The sequence below is a fragment of the Morus notabilis genome, unplaced genomic scaffold (genome assembly GCF_000414095.1).
Source record: "Morus notabilis unplaced genomic scaffold, ASM41409v2 Scaffold448, whole genome shotgun sequence".
Lineage (NCBI taxonomy): Eukaryota > Viridiplantae > Streptophyta > Magnoliopsida > Rosales > Moraceae > Morus > Morus notabilis.
Window position 1 is genome coordinate 177,751 of NW_010367461.1, and position 23,637 is coordinate 201,387.

General features: G+C 37.7%; 3 protein-coding genes across 10 annotated transcripts; 1 reads left to right on the forward strand and 2 right to left on the reverse strand.

Moving 5' to 3' along the window:
* Positions 1-6: 6 nt before the first annotated feature.
* Positions 7-7,113, reverse strand: LOC21395054 (peroxisome biogenesis protein 19-2). 2 transcript variants are annotated; one of them, XM_024175050.1, is made up of 5 exons: positions 6,986-7,113; positions 6,837-6,882; positions 6,374-6,686; positions 536-852; positions 7-168 (listed from the first exon to the last, which is right to left on the reverse strand). In XM_024175050.1, exons 1-5 carry the CDS (start codon positions 7,029-7,031, stop codon positions 123-125), a joined length of 768 nt encoding a protein of 255 aa, XP_024030818.1. In that variant the 5' UTR covers positions 7,032-7,113; the 3' UTR covers positions 7-122. The 2 variants fall into 2 exon arrangements, with proteins under 2 accessions (XP_024030818.1, XP_024030817.1); XM_024175049.1 differs by having other exon boundaries at positions 6,374-6,689.
* A 176-nt stretch (positions 7,114-7,289) lies between these two features.
* LOC21395055 (asparagine--tRNA ligase, chloroplastic/mitochondrial) lies at positions 7,290-12,807 on the forward strand. 4 transcript variants are annotated; one of them, XR_002903498.1, is made up of 15 exons: positions 7,290-7,685; positions 7,905-7,973; positions 8,232-8,342; positions 8,964-9,068; positions 9,181-9,318; positions 9,764-9,844; positions 10,098-10,175; positions 10,290-10,358; positions 10,473-10,547; positions 10,685-10,768; positions 10,909-10,995; positions 11,516-11,611; positions 11,690-11,778; positions 12,166-12,292; positions 12,504-12,579. XR_002903498.1 is itself a non-coding variant. In XM_024175043.1 (15 exons), the coding sequence occupies exons 1-15, from the start codon at positions 7,377-7,379 to the stop codon at positions 12,617-12,619; spliced, it is 1,620 nt and encodes a 539-aa protein (XP_024030811.1). In that variant the 5' UTR covers positions 7,290-7,376; the 3' UTR covers positions 12,620-12,807. The 4 variants fall into 4 exon arrangements, 3 of the variants coding, with proteins under 3 accessions (XP_024030811.1, XP_024030812.1, XP_024030813.1); XM_024175043.1 differs by having other exon boundaries at positions 11,704-11,778; positions 12,504-12,807; XM_024175045.1 differs by having other exon boundaries at positions 7,619-7,685; positions 8,236-8,342; positions 11,704-11,778; positions 12,504-12,807.
* Positions 12,808-13,016: 209 nt separating this feature from the next.
* On the reverse strand, positions 13,017-20,864 carry LOC21395056 (protein transport protein SEC16A homolog). Of its 4 annotated transcripts, none has more exons than XM_010112531.2 (14): positions 20,727-20,864; positions 18,736-20,391; positions 18,125-18,439; positions 17,471-17,599; positions 17,254-17,376; positions 16,974-17,141; positions 16,397-16,522; positions 16,176-16,310; positions 15,644-15,771; positions 15,422-15,530; positions 15,029-15,331; positions 14,742-14,891; positions 14,268-14,566; positions 13,017-14,005 (listed from the first exon to the last, which is right to left on the reverse strand). In XM_010112531.2, exons 2-14 carry the CDS (start codon positions 20,377-20,379, stop codon positions 13,492-13,494), a joined length of 4,143 nt encoding a protein of 1,380 aa, XP_010110833.1. In that variant the 5' UTR covers positions 20,380-20,391; positions 20,727-20,864; the 3' UTR covers positions 13,017-13,491. The 4 variants fall into 4 exon arrangements, with proteins under 4 accessions (XP_010110833.1, XP_024030809.1, XP_024030807.1 ...); XM_024175041.1 differs by having other exon boundaries at positions 18,736-20,581; XM_024175039.1 differs by having other exon boundaries at positions 18,736-20,648.
* Positions 20,865-23,637: the final 2,773 nt, after the last annotated feature.

Sequence of the window (23,637 nt, forward strand, 5' to 3'; positions counted from 1 at the left end):
GGGGAAACTATAATTCAGGTAACAACCACATTATTTTCACAAATTTCTATAGAAATAAATTGCAGCCCGGGCAAGGGCAACAAAAGGGAAATAGCTTGGAGGTTTGCGAAAGGATTATATCTTCACATTATACAACAATTTTCTTGAGACTCGAGCATCTCTGGAGATCTGCAAAACAGAAAATGCTGGTGACTACTGAATACTTGATACACCTATCTAATAATGTATCAAAATTGATTAGAGCTACTAGACAAAAGAAATTTCTGGTACTGGGGGTGCTTCTGATACTTCCCATAGTTGTTGCATGATCTTTAGAAACAATAATATTGATAAGAAAGCTATCCCAACACCCAGTATTTAAGCATACATGAATAGCATATAACAAAACACGTCATGACTAATCCCCATATATTTGACAATGGTTCCTTTTCAAAAAAGGATGAATAAGCTAAATAAATGCATGCATCACATGCATAAATATAAAGTAGCACACAAGTAACAGAGATTTCTGTGATGAAAACAGTAGAACACTCACATTTGGCCGAGACTGGCAAGATCAAAATCAGGAGCTAACTCGTGCAGTATATCGCTTGGTGGTTGACCACATTCTTGCATTTTCTGCATGAACTCAACAATCTTGTTGAAGTTGCTGGGCTCTTTTTCATATACTTCGTTGAGGTCTTTAATGAGTTTGTATTGGTGAGAAAAACGTTCATATTCTTCTTTGCTCAAACTTGATGCGTGTTCTGCCAACCATTTTGGATATCTTTCTCCAATCTCTTTCATGGGTTCGTGAAGAATCTCCTTGGACAAAAGCTGTTGCATCATGGTCTCCATAATAGACTCCATGCCCTGCACAAAATGGAAAAACAAGTTGAGTGTTTATTCGCGATATATCAAGAGTGCAGAATCATAGAAAATGCATACATATTCACAAAGGAAATAAATCGATTAGTTGAAACTTGCAACCCTGAACCTCCATTCTATGATATTCACATTCCACAGGATTCATTAGCAAGATAAAGAGGATGAGTTTGCTGATCTTAGCAACACATCAAACTTCGTGGCCCAAATCCACTACGTTTCAGTTTCCATGATTCAGAAAAAGATCACAAATAACTAAACTACAAGATACAGAGCAACCTATTAGTATCTTAGGCACAACTCGATTTCTGTAAATAAACAAAATATTAGGATAATTAAACCATATTTCTGATATTTGTTTTATTAGCCCTTTTTATTTTGTGACTTTTCTGTTATGCCAGCTGTGTAGGTAAGAATATTCTAGAGAAAGTTTGTCAGCTAACAAACTCAGAGGCAGTGCCTCTACATGTAATTGGGTTGTTCCCCTTTTCACCGTAAGAAATAAGAATGTTTCTTCTCCTTTTCATTCTATTTTCCTAATATGGTATCAAAGCAATTTTCTTCCTCTGCTTCTCTTTCTTCTCTTCCTTCTTCTTTCAATCTCTGAGTATGGCTCGAGGTGGTGGTGGGGGAAAACCCCCACAATAATCCCAATAATACCAATCGGTTCCAAGCACTCACTCCTTCTACTACCACTTCACAGTGGCGATCATCCTGGCCTAGCCCTTGTTTCTCACATTCTTACCGGCCCCAACTATAACACTTGGAGTCGCGCCATGCTCATGGCTCTTAATGCCAAAAACAAGCTTGGATTTGTTGATGGTGCTCTTCTGCAGCCACATCCAGAGGACCCCTCCGCCGGTGTCTGGTCTAGATGTAACAGTATGGTTACGTCTTGGCTCCTCAACGCAGTTTCTAAGGAAATTGCCGACAGCCTCCTCTATCTTGAGAGTGCTTAAGCTGTTTGGTCCGATCTGCACGATCGATTTCGTCAGATCAACGCTCCACGCATCTTTCAAATCAAACAACAACTGCACGAGCTGTCTCAAGGATCCCTTGATGTCAACACCTACTACACTTGCTTGAAGATCTTGTGGGATGAGCTAAAAATTTTCAGCTCGTCCCTGTCTGTCAGTGTGGAGGTATGAGAGCATGGATGGATTATCAACAACAAGAATACGTCATGCAGTTTCTAATGGGTCTCAACGAATCCTATGCCGGAATGCGTGGTTAGATCTTGATGCTTGACCCCTTACCCTATGTTTCAAAGGTATTCAATCTTGTTGTTCAAGAAGAATGACAACGTTCTATTGGCTCTAGTTCTCTGTCTCCGGCCGATTCTCTGGCCTTCAGTGTCCTTTCTCCTTTGCCCTTTCTTCCTACTCCGGCCGTCACCGCTGCCTCATGTGCTCCGAGTAAGCCGAGGCGTGATCGACCTATCTGCTCTCATTGTGGGCTTGCTGGCCACACTGTGGATCGTTGCTACAAGTTACATGGTTTCCCACCAGGTTACAAGCCCCGGCCCAGGACACCACAGGCCCAACAGACTCTGGCCTAGCACTCCTTTCAATCCACACATCACTTTGTCTCCTCCTCTGAGCGTCCCAAGAACCCTTCGTTCTCTTCACCGCCCACGGCAGCAGCAGCCATGGGGTCATCTTCACTGCCAAGTTCTCTCACCGCCGATCAAGTTCAGCAGCTCATTGCCTACCTCAGCTCGCAGCTCCATGTTCCGGCCACTGGCACATATGATTCTCCATCGGCTCCGAGATCCTCTGTTCCCACGTCCATGGTAATTCCTATTCTCTTCTTTCTCTTTCGCATCCCTTCGTCCTCATGATGCTTGGGTAATTGATACTGGTGCCACACATCATGTTTGCTCAAATTTATCTTGTTTCTCTCATTCCACACTTATTGACCCAATCACCATCACTCTCCCTAATGGTAACACCGTAATTGTTAATCGATTCGGCACAATCACATTATATGATTCTTTGGTTTTGGACAATGTCCTGTTTGTTCCCATGTTCTCTTTCAATCTGCTCAGTGTCAGCGCTCTTACCCTCAACCATCATTGTCGTGTAACTTTCTCTCTAATTCATGTGTCATCCAGGACCTCTTTCAGGGCTTGACGATTAGGAGGGGTAGACGCCAAGGCAACCTCTATTTTTTAGAATTAGGGAATCCTATTTGCAACTCTTTATTTTCTTGTGCTGCAATGTCTAAAAGTGATGTTTGGCATTTTCGGCTTGGGCATCCATCTCGTGTAAAACTTCAAATTCTACATAATGAAATACAAATCCCTGGTTCCTTATCTCATTTATCTTCTCATTGTCAAATTTGTCATATGGCCAAACAGAAACGACTTCCCTTTATTTCTTATAATAACATGTCTCCCAAACCATTTGATTTGGTGCATATTGATGTTTGGGGTGCTTTTCATGTTGCAACTCCTACTGGACATAAATACTTTCTTACCATAGTTGATGATTGCACTCGTGCTACTTGAGTTTATTTATTGCATGCCAAATCCGATGTTCTTACCACTTTTCCTGCCTTTTACAACTTAATTTTCACTCAATATAATACTAAAATTAAATCGGTTCGCTCAGATAATGCTCCTGAATTGGCATTCCTTGATTTTTTCCATTCTAAAGGCATTCTTCCTTATCAGTCTTATGTTGACACACCTGAGCAAAATTCAATCATTGAACGTAAATATCAACATATTCTTAATATAGCTCGTGCCCTCTAGTTTCAATCATGTGTACCTCTTTGTTATTGGGGTGATTGTGTCTTGACTGCAGTTTACCTCATCAACCGTACACCATCTCCACTGCTCTCCAACAAAACCCCCTTTGAACTTTTGAATAATAAGAAACCACCTTATACTCACCTTCGCACCTTTGGCTGTTTATGTTATGGTTCAACTCTTCCTAATCACCGCACAAAGTTTGCCCATCGGGCTTGTGCCTCAATTTTTCTTGGTTACCCTTTTTTGGTTATAAAGGTTACAAACTACTCGATTTAGAGAGCAACAAAACTTACATTTCCCGTAATGTGATGTTTCATGAATCCATCTTTCCTTTTGCTAATTCCCCTCCCGGTCCTGCTCTCCATGACTTCTTCACTGACCAAGTGCTTCCCACACCCCTTCCTCTCCTGAATCTCTTCCCTCCCCTAACTCATCTTCCTCTTACACGTCTCCTTCTCCTACTGCCACTATTCCTCCTCCCTCAATTCCTATCTGCCGACCACAACGACTCACCAAACCACCCTCTTATCTGTCTGATTATCATTGTTCCTTAGTTACACAGTCATCTTCCTCTTCCTCTTCCGTTCTCAGTCCATCCCACTCTACTTCTCATCCAATATCCTCCTTTCTTAGTTATCACAAGTTGTCCCAGCCATACCAGACCTTTGTCTTGTCTCTCTCATCCCATACCGAACCAAAATCTTTTTCTCAAGCCGTTGAGTCTCAGATGTGGCGTGATGCAATGAATGTCGAGTTGCAGGCTTTGGAAAGCAACAACACCTGGTCCATCGTGCCTCTTCCTCATGGCAACACCCGGTGGGTTGCAAATGGGTGTACAAGACCAAGTTTCACGCTGATGGAACTATTGAAAGGCATAAAGCCCGCCTCGTTGCAAAAGGTTACACACAACAGCATGGCATTGACTTCCTGGACACCTTCTCCCTGTCGCAAAGCTTGTTACAGTCAAAGTTTTGCTTTCTTTAGCTGTTGTTTTTGGTTGGTCTCTTACTCAGTTTGATGTGACCAATGCATTCCTCCATGGAGACCTCACTGAAGAAGTTTATATGACCCTTCCACCTGGCTATGTTGGTGGAAAGGGGGAGATCTTACCTCCTAATGCGGTTTGCAGGCTCCATAAATCAATCTATGGCTTGAAGCAAGCGTCTCGACAATGGTTTTACAAGTTCTCAAGTGTTTCGGATTGTGACCATTCCCTATTCACCAAATCTCATGGTAATTCCTTCTTGGCTCTCTTGGTGTATGTTGATGACATTATAATAGCAAGCAATGAGCAAACTGCCGTGGATACTCTAAAGGCAGCCCTCAATGGACGGTTCAAGATGAAGGACTTCTGGGCACTAAGGTGTTTTTTGGGTTTTGAGGTTGCTAGATCCGCTGCTGGTATTTCTCTTTGTCAAAGAACATATGCTCTAGAGTTGCTGTCCGAAGCAAGATATTTGGGTTGCAAACCTGTTTCCGTCCCTATGGAACCCAATTTGAAAATCTCACAATCTGATGGTGACTTACTTGAGGATCCTACAAGCTACCGAAGATTAATTGGAAAGCTAATATATCTCACCATCACACGTCCTGATCTTAGCTACTCTGTAAACTGTCTCAGTCAATTTCTGGCAGCTCCACGCACTGTGCATCTTCGAGCAGCTATGCGGATTTTTCAATACATCAAGATAACTCCTGGTCAGGGACTTTTCTTCCCTTTGACTTCAACTATACAGCGCAAGGCCTTTTAAGATGCGGATTGGGGGACTTGTCCAGACACTCGACGCTCCCTTACTGGCTTCTGTATTTTCCTTGGATCCTCTCTCATTTCTTGGAAATCTAAGAAGCAACAAGTGGTCTCTCACTCTTCTGCGGAAGCTGAGTACCAATCCATGGCCAACACCACTTGTGAGATTGTTTGGTTGCTTGGTTTGCTTAAGGAATTGAAAGTTGATCACCAAGGACCAACTCTCTTTTACTGTGACAATCAAGCTACCACTCACATTGCTGCCAACCCAGTCTATCATGAGCGCACCAAACACATCGAGATCGATTGTCATTTTGTGCAAGAAAAGATCCAAGATAGAGTCTTAAAAACCATGCATGTTTCAACTCACAATCAGCTTGCAGATCTTCTTACTAGCGCTCTTCATCCTACTCAGTTTAAGCTTCTTTTAAGCACAATGAGAATTCATAATTTGTACTCTCCATCTTGAGGGGGAGTATTAGGATAATTAAACCATATTTCTAATATTTGTTTTATTAGCCCTTTTTATTTTGTGATTTTTCTGTTATGCCTGTGTAGGTAAGAATATTCTAGAGAAAGTTTGTTAGCTAGCAAACTCAGAGGCAGTGCCTCTATATATAATTGGGTTGTTCCCCTTTTCACCGTAAGAAATGAGAATGTTTCTTCTCCTTTTCATTCTATTTTCCTAATACAAAATTCACAATTGTTTAATCTCGTGCCAAAGATGCATAAAAATGACGCATGCATAACTACTATGTAGAATTATTGTTCAAATCGAAACCAGAAGATAAGGTAAAGGTAGCAAGCAAGCAGTCTAGCGGAACCTCACAATTCACATGTCCTACGGTTGAAGCACACTAAAATAAATAGATAAATAAATAAAAATAATATTCGTCGAGAATTCAGAATTCAAATCACCAAATCAATGGAGAAGGAAGTAAAAGGGAAAGCTTGAAAATTGGAGGAAACCCTAAAATTAAAAGAGGCGGAATTTATAATTTTGTTACCTGGGAGCCGGCGAGCTCCTCAAACTGCTTGACCCAATCTTCCATGATAGCATCGTCGGCGTTTGGATTGGAGGTTGCGGTGACGGATTCGAGACCCTTGACGGCCTCTCTGGTTTGGGCTCTGAGTTGATCAAGTGCTTCTGAGACATGGGATTCCTTCTCCTTCTCCTTCTCCTTCTCCTTCTTTGGAGCCTTTTCCCTTTGCTTCCCTTTTTTCTTCTTGCTTTTCAGGTCAGGCAAACCCAATCCCAATCCCAGCCCTTGAACCCCTGAAAGCGTACGACCTTCTTCTTCTTCTCCTCCTCCTCCTCTTCTACTTATACATACATATATATATATATATATATATATATATATGTGTGTATATAATCATACAGAAAATGTTACTGTCTCAGCTAAAGCTTTGGGAGGGAGCAGAGAAAAAGAATGATTATATAGATTATAGAAAGAAAGTAGAACTTACCTTTGAACGTTGTTGAGGTTGAGATTGTGGAAATCGTCCAGAGCACCTGATATTATATTATTATTATTATTTATTATTTATATTAAAAAAAAGTAGGGAAGAAGAAAGAAGAAGTGATTAATTCATTGGGGATGGGGGACTTGACTTACTATCAAGAAGTTCATCCAAGTCATCGTTATGATGGTCGGCGGCCATGGATGGTCGTCTCAGCTCGAATTGGAGGTCTTCTCTCTCCCCCCCTTATACTATTTCTCTTGTATTTGCTATATTAGATATTTTTCCACGCTTAAATATCTATATTATCTTTTACTCCTTTTTTTTCTCAAAAATAAAATAAAATAAAATTTCATGTTGAGACGGTTTTGACCTTTTTTCTGGAATGGAAAAATTAAAAAGAGGGCATATTTTCCTTTTCCCCTCTTTCTTTTAGCACCAAAATAATAAATATAAAAATAAAAAAGAAAATTGGAGAGTAAGAAAGAAATAAGAATAGCAGAGAGAGAGAGAGAGTAATCTAATCCGCCATAAGTTGAGGTAGTAATGGCGGTGGCGGCGGCATTAGCACCCGTGTGTTCTCTCCGGTTGAAATTGAAGTCGTACTCAGCTCTCCGGTTGCTGTCGTTTTACTCTGCCATCCCCACCCGACCTCTCTTTTTCCCGCCAATTCGTCCCCGCCCGCTTCGATGCTTGTGCTCTGTGGCCTCCGGCGTGGAAGAGTTCAGGAAGAAGCTGAGTGTCGCCGATATCAAAGGCGGCCCCGACCAGGGCTTGGATCGATTGGGGCAGACTCTCGTTGTCAAAGGCTGGGTTCGGACTCTTCGTCTTCAGAGCACCGTCACTTTCATTGAGGTAAATAGCACCACAAGATTAGAAATTAAAAATAAAAAACATAACTTTGTGTTCAATCATTTTGTGGAGAGTATAAAGTTTCTAGCTTTTCAACTGTTTTTTTTATTTATTTAAAAAAAAAAAAAAACATTTTCAATGAAGAGAGTGAAGGATTAGATTCAGTGCTTGTCCAACATGAGATATGAGGGTAAGAATAATGATAATTTGTTCTGTTGTTAGGTTAATGATGGTTCGTGTCTCTCAAACATGCAATGTGTGTTGGACCCGGACACCGAAGGTTATGGCCAGGTAACGATAGTATATGCTCATTCTTCCATTTCTTATAGATACGCTTTCTAAACATTCAAAGCAACAATCTTTTGTTTTTGTAAGTATTGTTGAGACCGATAATTTCCTTCTTTTTTTTTCCCCCTCCTTGTCCTAGTAATGTTGTTTTGTTGTTAAACTATAATGGATTTTGATGTTTAGTGTTTAATGAATTTGTTGCGTATCTAGTTGTGGTTTTCTGTTTATTTAGAAAGCTCAGCGTTTGGAGGTTATGAATAGGTAGAATCTGGGTCGGTTGCTACTGGTGCGTCAATTTGGGTGCAAGGGATTGTGGTCAGCAGCCAAGGATCAAAACAAAAAGTGGAGTTGAAGGTCAAGAAAATTCTGGTGGTTGGTACCTCTATTCATATCATCACTCTTTATTGCAGTGAATTTGTGCTTTATTTTCTATGAAATATTACAAGGACTATACCATTTCAAACCTTGGACAATGTATTAATCACGATTATGATTACTTACGAGCAGGAACAGTAGTAAATACTATTATCATACAAAGGCGGGATTTAGGTCTCACATCTCAAGGCTCGGCATTTATAGATGCAACTCTTTTCAATTAGACCTAAAAATTTGAACCATTGCATTAATACTTAATATAGCATGTTTGCTGGAAATGGAATATGGTGTTATATTTATCTTGCTTGAAGGCTGCAGTCAAATGTACTTCACTTCAACTGGGATGTTTCATATGAGAGTCTGGGGCAAAAAAATACATATCTTGAAGCTTCGTTCTCTATCTTGCATTTCACGGTCCCTCAACTTGATAATTCTCTGACCCGGTTCTTCTAGTCAATCTAACAGTCTGACCCAATGTTACCGTGGACTACAGCTCTATGGAAAAGGAGTATTAATTATGATAAATTTTGTACATTTTCAAGTTTCCCTTTTCTACTTATCCAGCTTCATAGGTGATTTTACAAACAATAATGATTGTATTTGGTTTCATCGTTATAGATCGGGAAAAGTGATCCTTCATTTCCCATTCAAAAGAAGAGGGTAAGCAGAGAATTTTTGAGAACTAAAGCTCATCTCCGTCCAAGAACAAACACATTTGGTGCGGTAAGGTTCTGCTTCTTCGCATTTTGTGCTTTTGGTTCTTTGACACTCAATTAATGTGAGTGATGTGATGGGGGGTTGTTTGACATGTTTCTATTTACATGATTGTGTTTAGGTTGCAAGGGTCAGGAATGCTTTGGCCTATGCTACACACAAATTTTTCCAAGAAAATGGGTTCGTTTGGGTGTCAAGTCCTATTATTACTGCTTCAGACTGTGAAGGAGCAGGTGAACAGTTCTGTGTGACTACTTTGGTATGCATCATGGCTTGAGTATATTCCTTCTGCTTTCTCAATCAGATTCAGATTTGCAGCATCATGTATCTTTTCTTCATAACAGACCGTTTTGCTATCCAAAATGTTGAAAGTACAAGTAGGATGTATTATATGATGCTGTTTTTAGTTGTCTCCTGTCTTAGCTGCTTTTCATAAGGTATATTATTATGAGACAATCTTGTAAATTGGACTCTTTTTAAAAAGAATTTGACTTCCAACCTTTCAGACGCTAAGATACTTATGAATGAATAGGAATAGCCTTGATAGCAAAACACAATTTCATGTTTCCTCGATTGATTTCAGTTATGGATTGAGAACAAGTAGTATTTTCCTTTCGTCTTGCATTCCATGTTAATCTTCCTGCTTCTTTTTTTTTTTTCTTTCTTTTCTTTATTTTAGTTTAGCAATCTTTTTGAATTAACAGATGCCAAGCTCCAGAGATGACGTTGATTCTCCTGTGGATGGCATTCCAAAAACAAAGGATGGTTTAATTGACTGGTCACAAGTGAGTCGGGCCTTTTTTTTTGTCAATTTCTTTTCTTTTCGTTTTTATCTCTTGCAGCTTGCAACTTGCTGCAGGGTTGATCTTCTTTAAAAGTGTTCTTCTTGTTGAGCTCATTTTCTGTTGTTCATCTTTCCTTTCGTTGGTCTTTCTGGAACTGTTTTGGTTTAGAATAGTTGTAACATATACCATGCATTTTTATGAGCAATTCCAATTACAGAATTTATGTTTTTTACTTATTTTTTTCACGTGTCAGGACTTTTTTGGGAAACCGGCATTCTTGACCGTCTCTGGCCAGCTTAATGCTGAAACCTATGCCACTGCTCTTTCTGATGTATGTTTTTTGTGAACTTGGCTGACGTATGTCTTTTATGAAGATGTTCTCATCCTAATTATAGATTTGCACAAAAGTCCTAAAATCTTACCATGTAACTAACGACTTTTTCAGGTGTACACATTTGGTCCCACATTCCGCGCTGAAAATTCAAACACTTCTAGGCACTTGGCTGAATTTTGGGTAAGTGTTTGTTCTTTAGTTACTTCATATGCCTCTTTTGCAAACTTTGCTCTCCGGTTTCTCTACTATGAAACAAGTATCTTACAATTTTCTTTCCCTTTCCCGTTAAATAAGATGATTGAACCTGAACTTGCATTTGCTGATCTAAATGATGACATGGCTTGTGCGACTGCGTATCTCCAGTATGTAGTACGTTGTCTCCCACAACTATTTTCATTTCGACATAACTTATTAGAATATAGTGGAAAAACTCAAGACAGAAGGTAACACATGACACGGTATCATTTTTATTCTATTCTAGTAAACACCTGCTTATGTATTTGTAGGTGAGATATGTACTTGAAAATTGTAAGGAGGACATGGAGTTTTTCAATACATGGATTGAGAAGGGAATAATTGATCGATTGAGTGTATGAGCTTCCAGTGTAACTTGACTTTACTTCTTTTTGCTCCCATTTGATCTCCTTGTGATACTTTCGTTTGTGAACTGCCTTTTCCTTCTCTATAATTTTATTTATCATCTTCCTTTGCTTTTGTTTTTGGTCAACAGAATGTCGCTGCAAAAGAATTTGTACAGTTGACTTATACCGATGCGATCGAACTTCTTCAAAGAGCAAAGAAGAAATTTGAATTCTCTGTACTACCAGCTATTTGAACTTATCAAATCATCTTGCCTATTTCATTCACTGTGATTCATTTTACATTGCGATGCCTTGCTGAATTTCAATTAGAAAACATCAATAATGCTCCAATCTTTATCTGGTCTTATAGAGAATTAATTTATTGCTTCATGAACTTATGTGCATCGAACTTATATGTTGTCCATTAGTATGCTTTTGGATCCTTAGTTTGTACTGGCTAACTTGTCTTTTCCCCTGATTTATTTGGGTCGAATGATAGTTATATTTTCATGATTGGAGTCAGTTAAGTTTGAACCATATGAATCTAATAATTTCTTGATTTTTCTTCTGAGAGAACGCGATGATATCTTGTTATAAAAGGATATCACATATTTCCTTTTTATTTATTAGTGCACTGCTCCAACGCTAGTTGTTTTTCCTTCACCGTGTACTTTTCCGAATGCCTTTTCTTTTTCCTTTTAAATGTTTAATAATATGGGTGTAGTTCTCTGATAATTTCTTAATACCTATTTTTAGGTCGAGTGGGGGTGTGATTTGCAGAGTGAGCATGAACGCTACATAACCGAAGAAGCATTTAGTGGATGTCCTGTGATAATCAGGGACTATCCTAAGGCATTCCCTCTCTCCCTCTTTTCCTCTTTCTGTTGATTGTTTTTTTTCACTTCCAAATTATTTCGTTTAGTTATACAGTATCAACATTTCAGGAGATTAAAGCATTCTACATGCGGCAAAATGATGATGGGAAGACTGTTGCAGCCATGGATTTGCTCGTTCCTCGGGTAACGTAAAGCTTTTCTACTTTCTATTGGTGATATACAGATATTCATTACATTCTGAAGTAGTTTTAAGAGAGTGAAGTTTGTTGGTATATCTGGCCTGATACTGACTCTTTAGTTTGAAAGAGTCATTTATATCATATTGGGTTCAGTTATATAGAATGAAATTATAGTCATTAAAATTGAAGGTTCGGGAGATTAGAATACTCTAAAAGCACCAGGATGTAGGCTGTTTTAGGCAAGAGATGCAGTCAATCAACATTTCCATGATGGGTAGTTGTGTTGTGGTCGGCGGTACTTATGCTTATCGTGAAAAATTAGATCAGAAATCTGTTTGAATAGAAACTTGGCCACTCACATTTTGTGTCTCTATTTTCTGTTCTTTTGCAGGTGGGTGAGCTTATTGGTGGAAGCCAAAGGGAAGAGCGGCTTGAATATCTGGAGGATAGATTGGATCAGCTGAAGCTGAATAAGGACAGCTACTGGTGGTATCTTGATTTGCGTCGATATGGTTCAGGTCAATAGTTCTTTATCTCAACAGTTTTTCTCTAGTTGCATGCTTTCTGAGTCATCTGTGATAAGCAAGCGATTTTGAATATCGGGTCTTATAATATGTTTGGATGTGATTTCACTATTAAGCTTCAATGCCCCCAACTAAAATTTTTTGTATGTAATTATGTTATGTATTATAATCTGAGGTTTTATTGTTGTTGTTGTTGTTGTTTCAGTTCCTCATGCGGGTTTCGGGTTGGGGTTTGAAAGGCTTGTACAATTTGCAACTGGATTAGAGAATATAAGAGATGCAATCCCCTTCCCTCGGACACCTGGTTCTGCAGAATTTTAACCATCACTTGTCCATCCAACTTTTACATGGTCCAAGAGAAGCCTCTATTATCGGATCTCAATTTTCTCTTTTCCCCATTTAATTCAATTCATCAAGAGTAGATCATAAAGTGCTATTATTGTGTATTCTTTTATATTAGATTGTATTACGTTGAGAATAAGCAACATGCCAGTTTAATGAAAATTTTCGGAATTTTAAAGTTATAACCTATAAGCAAACAGGAGTTTTTTTTCTTTTCTTTTTTTTTCTCTAATTTATTACCCTAGAGTTCTCCTGTTGCCTTTAATAAAGTTTTATGTCTCGTGTGTTAAGACGCTAAAATGGAGAGAGAGAAACGACGCATATAGAATGAAGAGAGAAACGACCATTGAACATGCAAGCAAAATTGTGATGAACAATTATCTTTGACTCGATTTCTTGATTTACTGCAAATGATTCGAAATGACCAAACATGATATTTATTTGTTTTTGTTTTGTCGTTTCTTTTTTAACTCAATAGTACACTATCATATCCCCTGCGAAAATCTGTGGACGTTTCCTTGTGTCTACTCATCAAAAGGAAGCCCCCTTTCTTTTTGTTTCCAACAAATGAATAAATGAACTGTACAAAGGTGCCCACACTGAACCAGCTCTTCAAGCCTCGGACATTTATAAGGCTTAATAACTACATATAAAAACCGCGCCCAATTCCATCATTTACGGCGCAGTTGGAAGATAGGTAAAGGAAACATTCCTTTCTTCTCGTATAAACTCATATTCCAGCCCTTACCCACTATTTCATTTTCTGAGAAATGCAGGAGCAGGAACGTCATCCCAAAGTATTGTATTGGTCAACGAGGAACAAACTAAATATGTACATCTTCATGACTTGCTCAAAGTTCCACTTCTTGAAGGTCATCTCCAAAATTGCCACTGTTCATCTGCGTACGCCTCAAAGGAGGGTCACTAGGCGTAAACGACGATGGGGACATGCCCAATGCCTCTCCTAAAGGCTTTACGTCGGTTGCTTTTGGTGGGGGGCTATATGAATCACTAAAACTTCCGCTCCATGAGGCGGTACGTCGCGAGTGCGATGAAAGGGAGCTATGCCCATTTGCTGTCACTCTCTGGGTAGGAATGTTATCCATGCTTGGGAACCTTTGCATGTTTGACGACGGTGCAGGATTATGGAACACATGGTTTATAGCAGATGTTGAAGCATCCCCACTAGTTGAAACATATTCGTGCACACTTTCGGCTACAGCCTCCATTTTCTGCTCACCGGATGCAGGGGTGGGAACAAAAAACTTTGCATTCGCGGCAACAGCAGGCTTAATAGACGGTATAGAAGGTGACTGGAATGAAGTTGCCGGTCTTCCACCACCCTGGTTGAAAGTGTCAACATACCTGCAAGAGGTCCATAGAATACACAGTAAAATATATTAATCGATATGAATTTTCAACATAATTATTACAAACCAAATTTATATTTCATATAACAGGCTTGGTAAGGCAAAGCTCCACATTTGCCCACGCCAAAGCTATGTATGCACACATCGATTAAGTCATCCATAATATACCATATTTAATCATTCTCATTTTGAACGGCCAATCAAAATGAAAAATTACAACTCAAACACTTGGAGAAAGAAGGAAAGAATTTGTGCACCTTGACCGAACACCCATCCGCCCACGAGCTGAGAATTGATTTGAACTGGGTGGAATAGGTGGCATCCCAGAACTATATTCCGAAGGAATTGAACTTATTAACTCTGGGCTTCCGACAGAAGGAGATGCTTCGCTCTTCAATGCGGATTTCAAACTGTAATCAGACATTCCGTTTTGGAAGGCTGCAGTTGTTGGAGGAGGTGGCAGGGCAGCTTCTTCAGTAGGCAGCTCGGCTCCTTGTTCTACCCATCTCTTCAGCTTTTCATCATAATAGAATTTGTTCTCTTCACCCAATTTAGCCTTTGGTAGCAATTCAAGATAGAAAGTAGAAACCATTTAGAATCAGGCGTCAAGAGAGGCGTTATCTACAATCCTTCCTCAAGGACAGGTGGGGAAAAGGACTAAAAGAGTAATTCACAGGGTAGCCTAACATATATTTATTATTTAGAGAAAAAAAAAATGTTAGAAAAACTACCTGTTTCCCTGGTCGAGGCCTTAAAACTAGGCCCACAGTCTTTTGCAACAGCTGTGACCCAAAACCAAATCGAGAAAAGCGAGATGTTCCTCCTGACACTGATGTTTTGCCTTGTGCATCAGCTGTGCTTAATTCTTTTGATGGGTCAACCTGATAGTTACCATTAGTCAGAAAGATCTTACAAGATACTGCATAAAATCCGAATGCAGATGAATAAAAAAGATAATCGGGCATACAGGTTTTGTTAAAACAGAGACATTGAAAACACGTTATGAGATATTACATACCTGTCTTGGAGTTCTACCGAAGTCAGGCTCTGACACACTTCTGTTAGACATTGCCATTTTATTGCCATCAGCAGCCCACTCACTTATGGGCTCCATCGAAGCAGAAGGCATTAGTGATAATTGACTACTTGATACTCTGGGGGCCACCTGCTGGTGAAAATGTTCATTAACTTGGACAGTTCCCTGTGATGTAGACGGTACCGGTGGTGGTAATCCCCCAACAACACGGTGTGCAGTACTGTCAAAAAAGTTTAGCAGTTTGCCAACTAATTTTGCAGGAGCCAAATTTGTGGCGTATCCACCCTGCAAAACGCATTTCATATAAAGGGTTCAGTTTTAATTATTCGAAAGGTGACAACGTATGCATGTTATTATGATAGAAAAATAAAGCACCTGTTGATGAGTTTTAATCCTTTCATCAAGTGATAATACTAGCTGTTTCCACGTTTCTACTTCAGGTGCTCTACCGGTTTTCAAAGACTTTAATATTGCTTGACAGTATCTGGAAAGAATCACTTTAAGTTAAGACAAGTAGAGAGGTGGTATACCGGTATTTAGTATCAATGAAGAAAAGGGAGAGAGAGAGAGAAAGAGAGAGAGAGAGAGAGACTGTACTTCAAAGAATCTGAAACTTTTCCAACTTCAGCTAGCATGTGTGCATAGATTAGCTTATATGGCTGAAATGGTAGCAAGATAAACTGAGAGTTCCCGAGCACCTTTGAGTATTCGTATAACTCGGTCCTCTGTCCCAACACCAATTAGGTTACATTCCAATTCCACAAAAGCACCCAATAGGGCCTCATTAGTAAAACAGATGAATAATGCAGAAAAAGTTGGTCGCTTGCAACTACAAGGACATTCTGAGCTTGCATTAATCCCACAAGTACAAGCACGATTAAAAAATTAAAAGAGGACCGCTGAAGTAACATATCTGACATAAGTATAAAAAGCACAATTCGGAATCAGAGGTCAGGCATGCATGAAACCTGGCTAGCGGAGGACCATGAGGCACAAATGCACACGTATTCATGGTTCAGCTAACTAGTAAATAGAATTAAAAGAATGCAACCAGATAAATGCAGCACAAGATGCATTGATAAGGAACTTTCCAAATAAAACTGAACAAGAGAAGTGAATTAGAAAGAACCTGAATAGCCTCTGGACTAGCGTAGGTCCGAGGAAATTTCCAGTGATCTGCTCCAATGAGACACAGTCTTGCACTGTCTGAATATGACTCGAAGTTTGCTTCAGCAACTAAATAGCATATATGTGCTGCAGCTATCTGAAAGATCTTTCATGTCAGTTTCACAATAGGCAAAACCCTCGGCAAAGGTCTGCAGCAGATAAGTTAGATGATAAATATCCTACCTCACTTCTTTCCTTCCATAGGCAGTCTCCAAGATGAAGAAGTACCAATTCATCATCTTTTGTTCTGTTTGCAGTTATTACGGCCAGATTCTCCTCCCAATCATCAAGCATATTACTAGCACCAAACTGTTGAGAAAATACAGAGATTTCAAAACAGGTTATTACAAAAATTGGTACACATTTAACAAATAGCCACTGAGACAACTGGATCAGGGCTATAAAAAGAAGGCAATTAACTTGAAACGTCCCAAAACGGGAATGGAAACTTTTGACTTCTTTTTTTTTTTTTTTCCTTGCCAGTTTTAGCGCAGACTCACATGGATGTATATAGAATACAGAGAATCCATTAATTTAAAACAAATGCTTCATTTACTCTGTCAGGATTCTCTTTGAGGATTTCTGTTTTTATTATTCTGTGTTATAGCCAGTTCGCCTTCAATACTTCAATATCAATGCCAAAACAAATAATTTCTTGAAGAAAGAGAAAACCACCAAAATAAATAACGGTTAACTAGATGAATACCCTTGCATGAAGTACCGCAAACTTGCCAAAGAGACAGTTCTTAAATGAACTCACCTGCGTAGGCTGTTGAGGCATTAAAACACCGTCTGGAAGGTTGCCATTTGTAGCGTCCACCGAAAACACCTCAGCTGGTTGCCCTGCAATAAGCAGGCACAAAGTCCGCAAAGGGGATCCTGCAACCAGCTGGCGAAGTGCCATTTGCTTGATAGTATCGACGTAGAACTGGAGTGGTTGAAAAAAAAAGGTGAAGAGCGTGTCAAAAAATTCACAGCATTTGTCACGCATGCAAGTAACTGAATAGAGTTTGGCACATGTATGAAATTCGACAACAAACCTGATCACCAAGTTGTGAAGCAAGAACAAGTGCAGGGCCCCACAGTTGACCATCTTGTGCACATTGTAAAGCCTCTTTCTTTCTACCAGAAACTAGATGATTTTGCACCTCAGAAGCAGTTGCCTACAATATTGATACATCTTATTGCAAAATGATACAAGATTGCTACATATATGAGGAAGAAGGAAAGGAGAAAGCTGAAGAAAAGTTTTCATACCCATATTTCTCCTTCAGAAGGCAGTTTCTGCAAGCAGTGGCTAAGAGCACCATACTCACTGAATTGTGCACCATTCCTCTTCGCAGATGCAAAAAGTTTAGCAACTGCAGATTCAGGGGCATCATTCTCCTGTCAAAAAGACAAATACACAGAATTAGCAGATGCATAATTTGTCAAGACAACACTGCATGGATGAAACAGTGAGAACCCATTTATGCATGTCAAGCTGAATCCATCATACGGGAGCGTGGCATGGAAAGGGAGAGAGCTGAGATAATTCCCAAAAGGCAGCGACTCAAAACTAACAATTAATTACCCCTATCTATTTCAGTATGACACGAAATAGAAGCATCGTTTGAAAGTACAAACATGATTGGACGTTACTTCTGGAACAGAACATTAGTAAAACAGTATGTCATTATGCAAAAAAATCCCCAACAGTACATCACTCTTTTATTGCCAAAAGCACTCTGCTAGAAGCACATGACTAGGCCTTTATCACATTACAGGATCATGACAGAATGGGATTTTTCCTTTTTTGGCATTATCACCAAAGCAATAGTGAATGTCATGATTTGAACAGATTGTTAAACGAGGATAAACAGAAAATATATATGACAAGAGACAAAGTCAGGGCGCGAGAGTGTGACTTACTCTCAATACAGCATCAGAACCAAAAGGAGAACGAAGTTTTCCATAATGTTGACAAGCTATCTTAAGTAATGAGAGGAGCAACTTTAATATTTGAGCTTTCCTGTAATCCATGTTAGATGATTCACAGTTTGTGATTCTCTCGTCTATCCATTTATTCAACTCTTTATTTCCAACACTTCCACCAACCAATGGACCCGGAAAGGACTGTTGGAACAAAGCACGAAGGTAATCCTGGCTTCCACTAGTTGAAACATCAGTGTTTCCCCTCACAACTTCTTGCAAGTTCAGAACAGAAACAGAGCCTCCCACGGGACCCTTCACATATAGCAAGAAAACATGCACTGATGATAAGCTCTTTTTAAGACATCAGTGTTAAAAATAGAAAAGCATGCTCCATTTTTGGCCAAATTTCACAAAAGAAATAAGGATTTAGGGCCAAACATGCAAATTCTCTTCTGGACATAAACCTAGTGCAGATACATGACTATTTATGTTGAAGAATACATGCAATAAACAACAATTTAACCTCTTTTTTGTTTAATTTCCCTTGTTCTTTCACAAATGAATGAGCAATTAGAAAAACAATAAAAGAGACCGTTCTGAGGTCTAACCTGACTTCCAAACGATGAGTTCCCAAGGTTACTATTGTCCTTCATTACTATGAGTTTTCCCCCAAACCCAAAAGTTACTAAGGCATGCGGAGGACGCCCGTCCGATGACCTTCCGATATTAGGAGAATAAGAAAACTGATTTCCACCCTGAAAAGATTGTTGAGCAAAATTTGCGGGTTTCTGACTGCCATAGTAATCATTTGACAACTGCATTTGATCATTCAGCTTCGCATTTGCTTGATTAAATGACCGTAACTCAGCGTTGAAGTTCTGGTAACCCAGAGTACCGTTGGCAATGGCCTCATTGTGTCCCTGACTAGCTCTATCGTATGATGGAACTGCTCCAAAAGAGTTTAAAGATTTCTGCTGATCTTTGTTCGTGGAAAAGTTTGAGCCATACGAATTATCGAATTGCTGATTTCCGCTAAACATTGTTGATGATGCAGTCTTAGGCATGGATCCACCCCAGCCGCCATCTTGACCTTGGCTACCAAGGCCTGTTGACACATGATTTTCCGCCTGCCTATACTCACCGTATGAACTACTTTCATTCTGAGAATAAATATTGCTTGAAACAAACCCGTTTTGATTTTGCTGACCATAGTCATTAACTGTTGATTGAACCGTAGAAGCATAAGCATCCAATGAGCGCCATTCCCGCGCAATTGTGTCGTAATACCAACCAGGATATTGGGGATCGAAAACCATATGTTCAGGGTAACCTTTGTTCACTTGGGATAGCTGATTCCATTTGGACACGCTCTGACTTGTGCTGGTCTCGGTTGCACTTCCCACGACAGAGTGCGATGTTTGTTGCATATAAGAAACCTCGGTTTTTACATCAGAAACAACACCGATGTCGTTGGCCGAATTCGTGGCAGAGCCACCTTGAGCATTCGCTGCCGAATCAAAACCATCCACTTGGTACCATTGCCCAGTGTTGGTGTCATACTTCCATCCTGGATAGAGACTTTCCCAGTACTCGCTGCTCTTTAGATCCTGACCATTATTTGTACTTTGCTCTGCTGGAGCTACATAACCCTGGCCTTCCTGATATTGTGTATAATTAACCACACCATTCAGACCACCATCTCTATGCTCTAAATTACCAGATACAGTTTTCGCTTCAGTTGTCGAATTCTCGCTCACTATCCCAGGAAATTCTCCAGAAGCATCACCATCCAATTCATTGAAAAAATTCGAGTAAGATCCGAACCCATTACTAACCCCATTCTGAGCAGCATCGGCATGAAACGAGCTCCACCCCACCACCTTGAACCCCAAAGAACTGCCGGATTCGCTACTCTTGCCACCGCCGATCATGGAATCAGACGCAGACTCGGATCCCGCACCAGCATAATTCAGCTCCGGTACGCCATCTAACACGGCTGCGTTGGCCAAAACCGAAGAGATCCTGTCGTCCGCACCAGAATCGACAAAACCACCCTCATCAATTTTCGCGCCGCGACTCGAATCCTCAGCAACATCGCCGATGGTAAGATTAGCAAAGGCCTTGGCGTCGTCGGAATCATTTCCTTTCGGGGCCGAGTCTGCAGACCCCAGATCATCATCATCCACCAATTTATCGAAGAAGTCCTCGTCCGTTTGATCCTCCACCTCGAATGGAGGAGGATTAGAAGCCATCAATCAATTGACCTTAAAGAAAACCTAATCAATCACCCAATTCTCCTCGGAAGGATTATACCCAATCAAGATAACACCTTTTTCTCTTCTCAAATCCAAAATCTTTCGGAATTCGAGCTCGGGCTTCGACTGGGCCTCGAGATCCAGACAAAATTCAACCTTAAAAGCAGGAAACGATCGAGATCTAGGGTTTCGGAGGTCACTGCAATTTCCGGAACACAAAACAAAGCAACGAAAGAAAATTCGAAAATGTTGCTGTGTTCTGCTTGCTTCCGAAGCAATTCGGTTTATACCCAAAAAAAAATTAAAAAAAATGGATGTTTTGAAGAAAAAGATGGAAAATTTACCTTAAGAGTTACAGATCGAGAGGATCGCAGATTCCCATAGAGAGAGAGAGAGAGAGAGAGTCGGAGCATAGGAGAGCCCTCGTTTTCGCACTACCCAGTACCCACCCACCAAGAGCTTCATTGTTTTTTTTTTTTTTTCCTCAGACCAGAAAAGGCAAAATATATCGTCATTTTAATTTTGCTTATTTATTATATTTCCTTTTATTATTAGCCTAGAGTCATTATTCATTCGGATTCAATCTTTTGTCGCCTGATTTTACAATTTTATAGCCATTTTAATATAATATTAATTTATACAATATTAAATGAGTAACCTTAACGAACACATCTTAAAAATATATAGATGAAGATTTTTATTCTTACTCTTAATTTATAATTTGTATAGTTAAATAATCACATTAATAAAAAAATATTTATTAAAAATAAAAGATAAATGTTGAGATTTATACACTCAAAAATAAATATTTTATTTTTTTCCATATTATAAATTGATAGAGCGAAATGAGTTTAGCTTAATTTAGTATTGCTGTAGATTTTAGAAAAATTATTTTTAACTCTACTGAAAAAAAAATAGTTGTTATAAAAAGTAGTTAAGTGTTTAGTAAACTATAATTATAGTAACTATACTAGTTTAAAAATTATTGTAATAACGTTTGATAAATTATGAGATTAAATTACCGTGAATAGTTAAAAATTATAACTATATTATATTATACTATAATATAATATATATTTATTATTACATTTAATATAATATAAAAAATTATTATTGTATAATTATAATATAGAATATAATAATGTTATTAAAATAATAACTGAAATACTAAAAAATTACGATTATATTATATTATATATTATATTATAATTATCATATTATAATATATTATATTATATTATCATTATTATATTATATTAAACAAATATATTATAATTAATATATTATATAACCATAATGTTGTGTAATACACTATAATAAATAATAATATTAGAATTATAAGATTATATTAATATTTAATTATATTAATTATTACATTAGTATTAATATAATAAACATAGTTATATTAATACAATATAATATATAATATTATTATAAAATAATAATTATAATATCATATTATAATTATATTATAATTATAATATCATATTATAAAAATAATTATAATATTATTATAATATCATGTTATATGATAAAATAATAATATTAGAGTTATTAATATAATTATGATATTATTTATTATAATATTACTATTACATTATATTATTTTATTTTATATTATTATATTATATTATATTATATTATGAGTCTGAATTTTAGATTGAGAATATTGTAAATTTTAAATTTCATTAAGAATATTATGGGTATTATGAAAGTTTCATTAATTGTACTATATTAATTCTCGCGCAATATAAAAGTTAAATTATCTTTAGACTGCTTCTTATTTTAGTTGTAAATTCTTTAAAAAAATTTCAAAATTTTTTTAAAAAATACTTTTTTAAAAATTTATTAAACACTAAAATTAACTTTTTTTTGCCGATAAAAGTTGATTTTGAGAGCGAAAATCAATATTGTTGGGTGACTTTTTGGTGCGTGAGCAGTGAATAATTTTGTGTTATTATTTTAATAATGTTTTGCTTTAAACTGTTTCTGCCAACGGTGCTATTTGTCGCATCAACCAGCCAGTTTTTATAGCTGCTACTTTTATTTTTTTTATTTCGCACCCCTAAAATTTATACTTATCTACTCTTCTAAAAAAAAAAAAAAAGATAGAGAATGTTATTAGAATTTGCGGTCTGAATGGATTTGGATCTCTATTCTGAATCTCTGATATATCTATATATATAGAAGAAAAAAAATCGAATGCCCAGTTACAAAAGACAGACACTTGATATTTTTAGAGTTTTTAATAATATATGCAAGTAAGGAAAAAACAACAAACGGAAGAACTGATCTGTGATCTTGATCGTTTATATACATACCTAAAAGGAAAAAAAAATACAATTTGCAAAAGATAAAAGTAGGCAGAAGAATAGTCATTGAGGCTAAAGGGCCATCAACGACCACCTTCTCCCATTAATAAAATTGGGGAACAATTAATAAGACGGACATATATGTAGTTGCAGTAGTTTTATCAACATAAAGCGACAATTAATTAACAATAAGAGTCTGAATATGCACGAATTTGAAAATGTAAACCAAAGTCGCAAGTTGATATTATCACATATATATTATTATTATTATTATTATTATTATTATTATTATTATTATTATTATTATTATTACATGTGTCCGTGTAACATTGAGGAGTACCTTTCATCTTTTCATCAATGTCTTGATTCTTCTACAAAGCATCGAGGTTTATCTTGCCATTCGATCCATTATTACAAATCTTATTCCTCATTTTCCAAACAATTTACGTGAACCTTTTCTTTTAAAGAAAAATTACTTTTAGATAAATGAATCTACACAAATAAATATACAAAATGAGAATTTGTAAAAGTAAAAATATTATTTTGACGCTGTGTAATTTGAAACATTTTTAATTTAGGACTCTCCTATTTGGGAAAGTCCTGTTGGGGTATCACGTATTAATTGAAAAAAATATAACATTTAGGTATATTTTGAGCTCAATTTTGAAAATATAAAATGATAATTCTACCCTTTCAGTTAAAACCATAATTAGATAAGACGAAACAATAATTCGTAAAAGAAATGTAAGATGTGAGGAAAAAAAACAACAAAACTAAGAAACAAACAACAAAATATTTTCAAATCTACTCTCATCACAACAAAAAATAAATGATAGTTTAGTCATTTTCCCGGGTGATATTTTATATTACGAGGGTACTTATTGAGATCAGATTTCGTACCTCATCTCTCACCATATACGTGGCAATTTAGGCTCTGGAAGGT

What these genes read in the sequence shown, in the direction of transcription:
- LOC21395054 (XM_024175049.1), bottom strand. Translation starts at nt 7,031, where the DNA reads ATGGCCGCCGACCATCATAACGATGACTTGGATGAACTTCTTGATA. An exon ending in CTTGGATGAACTTCTTGATA is followed by an intron (nt 6,883 to 6,985) that starts GTAAGTCAAGTC and finishes ATATAATATCAG; the next exon opens with GTGCTCTGGACGATTTCCAC. An exon ending in AGGAGCTCGCCGGCTCCCAG is followed by an intron (nt 853 to 6,373) that starts GTAACAAAATTA and finishes CATTTTGTGCAG; the next exon opens with GGCATGGAGTCTATTATGGA.
- LOC21395055 (XM_024175043.1), top strand. Translation starts at nt 7,377, where the DNA reads ATGGCGGTGGCGGCGGCATTAGCACCCGTGTGTTCTCTCCGGTTGAAA. An exon ending in GAATAATTGATCGATTGAGT is followed by an intron (nt 10,769 to 10,908) that starts GTATGAGCTTCC and finishes TTTGGTCAACAG; the next exon opens with AATGTCGCTGCAAAAGAATT. An exon ending in TGGATTTGCTCGTTCCTCGG is followed by an intron (nt 11,779 to 12,165) that starts GTAACGTAAAGC and finishes GTTCTTTTGCAG; the next exon opens with GTGGGTGAGCTTATTGGTGG.
- LOC21395056 (XM_010112531.2), bottom strand. Translation starts at nt 20,379, where the DNA reads ATGGCTTCTAATCCTCCTCCATTCGAGGTGGAGGATCAAACGGACGAG. An exon ending in ACTCATCGTTTGGAAGTCAG is followed by an intron (nt 18,440 to 18,735) that starts GTTAGACCTCAG and finishes CTATATGTGAAG; the next exon opens with GGTCCCGTGGGAGGCTCTGT. An exon ending in TATGGAAGGAAAGAAGTGAG is followed by an intron (nt 16,311 to 16,396) that starts GTAGGATATTTA and finishes AAGATCTTTCAG; the next exon opens with ATAGCTGCAGCACATATATG.